The sequence below is a fragment of the Sinocyclocheilus rhinocerous genome, unplaced genomic scaffold (genome assembly GCF_001515625.1).
Source record: "Sinocyclocheilus rhinocerous isolate Xijiao unplaced genomic scaffold, SAMN03320098_v1.1 scaffold4580, whole genome shotgun sequence".
Lineage (NCBI taxonomy): Eukaryota > Metazoa > Chordata > Actinopteri > Cypriniformes > Cyprinidae > Sinocyclocheilus > Sinocyclocheilus rhinocerous.
In genome coordinates this window covers 132401-137395 of record NW_015641256.1, presented here as the reverse complement: position 1 = coordinate 137395, position 4995 = coordinate 132401, and the positions used below count along the sequence as shown (strand labels likewise).

Sequence of the window (4995 nt, the reverse complement as noted above, 5' to 3'; positions counted from 1 at the left end):
ATAAATATATATATATATATATATAAATAATATATATTTTTATTTTTTTCTTCCTGCACATGCAACATCTGGGCATTTGATGAGCACTTTTACTTTTTGAAATTTTCAGTGTGTACACAATAATCACACTATTTATAATAAAAATGGCATAAAATAGTGCACTAGTATGCAAATTAGGATGCACCTAACAACACTGTTATTCCATATCCAAAACTTACACCTAAGGATCGTTTAAGAACACTCATCTTAACATTCATGAGTCCTGTATGGTTGTGACATGGTTAGAAAAGTGCTTGAATGATTAAAAAAAAAAATTTGAAAAAAATTGAAAAACAAGGTCCCGCTACAAAACTGTCTCAATGTTAGAGAGGGGTCTTACTGTGGGCTGTGTTCCAGTAGCAGCCTGAGCGAGGGTAAGTCCCCTTTAGCTGCAGCATAATGAACAGGCAAGGCCCCCGTATCCGTGGCAACAGTAGGATCCCCTTCCCCACTCTTCAGCAGCCAATCAATGATCTCATGATGGCTGAAGCGAGAAGCCAGGTGCAGGACAGTGGCCCCTGAGCTGTCCTTATGCTGTAAACAACACAGTACATCCAGTATCATACATTAACTCCCATTCAGCTGGAATACAGAAATATATTTCAATGGTAAATTTCTAAATTATTCAAAGGCAACAATCTGCAAGCTAAATGTTATACATGCTGCATGTTATAAAGTACTGACGAGGAACATGGGTGTATTTCAACAGATTTATTTATACCGTATGAGACAAAATATGAATCATTTTCGTCACATATGCTGACCCAGAGTCTCTGCTGGATCATATTTAACTGGCTAAAGTTTTTTGTAGTCATTCAAACTTGCAGTGCAGGTATGAAACACAATAATGTAACGTGAAGCCCTGCTGCAGACGTTGATGGCAGAGATAACTTCCACTACTGCATGTGCACCGAAGGAAAAAAGGACAACAGCAAGAGCTCCAGTTACTTTTTCATTGAGACAAACACATTTTTGAAACGATGAGGTGAGGTGTACCACTAGACCTAACGACTTTCTCAAACAAAACAAAATTCTAGTAAATCTGTAGATTTTTCTTTTTAGAGGTATTTCATAATAATACCAAACGACGTTCATAGACTCAAATGAGGACTAATGAAAAAGTAAAGAATTAAGTAAGTGTTTTTTATTATACGCTGACTATAGCTTGTAGTATCTTTGGCAGGATGGTAGTGATCTCACACAGCTCTGGCAGAGTGTGTACACGTATAGGTAATATTTACCTTTACACAATTTAGCAAAATCAGACAATATTAACTTCTTGTTATTGAATTGTTGTAAATAAATATCACATTTGCAACTGGTCAGTGTTCAAAAAATGCTGGGAAATCACTTCACGTAACCCTTCAAGAGTGATTACTTATAGGCTGTCAAACTAAATTAAATCCCCCACTGACTTTCAAAGCTGCTACATAGTAACGGCTTTCTACTCCGAGGACCTTGATAGAAATGTAGTGGAGAGAAAAGTACGATATTTGTTTTTCAAATGTAGTGAAGTTAAAGTCATAAGTTTCCAGAAAACATAATACTCAAGTAAAGTACAGATACTTAAAAAGTGTGTACAGTAATGAAGTAAATGTAATTTGTTACTGTCCACCTCTGGTGATCAACATTTACAATAACTTACAGTAAACTAGCTATCAACACAACATGACTGTCATGACTGCATCCAAAAGTGTTCAGGGCTAAATAAATGTACTTACAGAATCAGGCTGATATTATTTTCTGTGACCACCCTGAATAATTATGAAGAATCTTAATGAAATAAAGTTTTTTAAACTTCAAATTTCCTTAATTTGTCATTCATTGCCTTGATAATCCTGACTATATTTATTATGGAAATAATATACTTATAAGAATATTAAGTGTGAATGTTTTTGGACACCTAATTACATGTACGTGCAATGCAATTAAAAAGTATTATAGTTTAAATTTTATATTATATTAATTTTAAATGCAGTTAGTTGAAGTTGAGTCCTTTTTGACCCACTTGAGCAGGACATAAGTAAATCTTTATATGTAATTTCATATTCACTTCTATTGTCTTTGAAATATGGTTAAAGTGTTCTGCCGAACTATAACACACTGTAATAATGTAATTTCTATTAAAACTTTTGTGATTTATTTAAATATATAAATATATATATATATATATATATATATACACATATATATAGCCTATACATATTCCACAGAGCACCCACTGTACCCTACTTTACATGTAGTCTAATAATTGTCTGGAGATGTGTTGCTACTGTGTATTTACACGGACACTGTTACCCTTGAAAGACTTGGTAAAGATACTCACGGCCGCTCGACATCCTCCGTGCGTCACGAGCCACTGTAGGCAGCTCAGGTTGCCCGTGGCTGCGGCGTCATGCGCAGGACTTGCGCCGTTTCTCGCCAGGCTGCTCGCCGGTAACCCCGCTTCCTCAACCAAATACCGCAGACAGGTGAGCTTCCCCGCTCGCGCGGCGTGGTGTACGGGAGTCGCTCCCAGCACATCTTTCACATCGCTGTTGAGTACCTTCTCAGCTAACTGTACTTTTAGAGTTTGTACATCCCCTTGCCTTGCTGCGAGAAGCGTCCTCTCAACCACCATGATGATCGCAGCGCCTCCAAACAAATGACTATTAGCGCACCATTAAGCGTCAGCTCACAGAAGTCCACACTACAGAGCGCAGCCTCCGCGCAGCGAGTCACTTTCTTCTGTCCATCCCTCTTTGCTTGAATCACCACACCATAAGGGAACCGACCTACACCTAAGAAATATATTCAGATGATCTATTATTATTATTAATTATATGGCATTTTAGCAAAAAATGACCTCCATGCACCGCGTAGCTGTTAGCTAAGAAAACCAGCCAAGCATTTTGTTACGGTCTTACTAGTCGTCAACGTATCCATTGGTTATACTGATCTTGTCTGTGCTGTGCACTCAGTGCATTTCACCTGTTACGTTCCTTGATTCCTAAGTAAACACAACAAAACAATAACACCGCAACGCGTCCGCTTTAGATGAAGTAAATGGCCCGTTGTCAAACGGTTCGTTCAGAAGTCTTGAGGGACTGAACTTGTGAATAATGCATTAAGGGGAGGAGAACTGTAACGTGTTGGCCCCACTTAAATCGGCTCAGATGTTAACGGGACAGCGGCGCGTCATGACGGTGTTTAGCTGTACGAGTAGGGTTTTCTTGTCTGGTTTAATTGTTTTCTAAAACAAGGTTATTAATTTATGCATATATATGTATTGGTTTGTTTCTTTTATGCTTCTTTAAACATGATTATTGATTTGCAGAAGAAGGCCGGTTATAAAGTAGACTGGTTCATTTTATTCATACATAAAATTATGCAATAGAAAATGCTGATTGCGGACTCTAGCGTCTTACTAATTCTCTATAGTTCATCTGTATTCGATATTAATGTTTGTTTATTTTTGGAACAGGCAGGTATTGGTTTTGTTACCTCGAAGGCCTTACCCTATATTACCAATAGATGGCAGGCTCGCACAATATTTGTATATCACTGTATAGCTGTAGCCTCTTAGCAATGCGTCTGAACATTATTGTTTGTGAAATTTATTCCATCGGAAGTGTTGTGATGTTAATTGATTGTAAGTCATTAAAACAACTATTAAAAAACAGTAGTTTTTCATCGACGGCATTCTAGATCTTTGGGGGTAAGATGTCTCCCTGAGATTTGGAGCAGGCACATTTCAGATATCAAGTCAACATTTCAGTCAAATTATAATTATGACTAGCCGAATTACAATTGTAACTATCTGAAATATATTTTATGGATAGTCAAACCAAAGTTTTAAATGCTAAAACGGCTTGCGATAGGCGCGTGCCTGATTGATGTTGACCTCTCCTATTGGCGTCAGTCGCGTGCCTGGCGCGTGCCATCCTCATCTATTTAACTATACCGGGAAGCACGAGCCAGGCTTATTAATGGATAATCCCTCAGGGGCTGTGCGAGACAAGTCTCACAGCACAGCTCGAATACACACATCATAATCCCGTTACTTTTGTTAGATTTGTTGTTTAAATCATTAAAATGCTCGGTTTCTTTCTTTCTTTAGTTATTTATTTTATATGTTTTATTTTTTTTAAAAAAAGGATAATTTGCATTTATCTACAATCGGGTTTTATTAAATATATTTAAATTTCAGGTTCTAAATTTTATATTTAAAATGCATTCAGTCATACAAATGCTTTATAATTAATCTTTGTAAATTAACGGATTTATTCTTACTCAGAATTAAGTACAACATTTGTAAAGTTGAAATCGTTAGATTTAATAGATTTCTGCCTGATTTACCTTTATTTATTTTTCTGGTGTGACCTAATTTATTTAGTTCAGTGATTCAGTGATGTTAATATTTTTGTCTAGAGTAAAATCAATGAAATGTGATAATAAACATATGTTTATGTTTACATTTTCAGTCTATACTCGGTTAGATATTTTAGGCTACAGTCTCCAACTTGTCACAATTGATTTCGAGCGCATACCTATTTAAGATGTGGTGTTTTCTGCGACCCGGGTTTAGGCTTATTCACTTTCACTTAACATCATGTTGTCAACATCTTTTTGTGGCCTATCAAAGATCTAGGTCACGCCAACAGTTAAATGAGCTTGTCTCTTCTTCGTCTAAGAATATATTCAAATTCCTCACAAATTACTCGTGTGAAAGTATATGCTACCGAGTGTAATTCAGACAGATAATCTAACGGTCACTCCCTGAAAGGAAGAGAGCGTGGGAGCCTGGAAAAAGTGGCATATAAACTGCACGCGTCGAGCGTGTGACAGTTATTCAAATTTCCCTCCAATTAGGCCAACGAAACTCCATTGTAGTGGCCATCTGCTGCCAATCTCGCATGAGACTGTTCCAAGATATTCTCTAACCTCATCCACAAAGAGTGGGGAAATCAGACAGTG

General features: G+C 37.0%; 1 protein-coding gene across 1 annotated transcript; it reads right to left on the bottom strand.

Moving 5' to 3' along the window:
• Positions 1–375: 375 nt before the first annotated feature.
• On the bottom strand, positions 376–3117 carry LOC107754736 (espin-like). The gene is made up of 2 exons (XM_016571301.1): positions 2366–3117; positions 376–573 (listed from the first exon to the last, which is right to left on the bottom strand). Exons 1-2 carry the CDS (start codon positions 2657–2659, stop codon positions 376–378), a joined length of 492 nt encoding a protein of 163 aa, XP_016426787.1. The 5' UTR covers positions 2660–3117.
• Between the last annotated feature and the right edge of the window lie 1878 nt (positions 3118–4995).

Excerpts from the sequence above, each read along its gene's own strand:
- LOC107754736 (XM_016571301.1), bottom strand. The coding sequence starts at position 2,659 with ATGGTGGTTGAGAGGACGCTTCTCGCAGCAAGGCAAGGGGATGTACAA. Across the intron at positions 574-2,365 it reads ACGGAGGATGTCGAGCGGCC|CATAAGGACAGCTCAGGGGC; the intron begins GTGAGTATCTTT and ends TGTTGTTTACAG.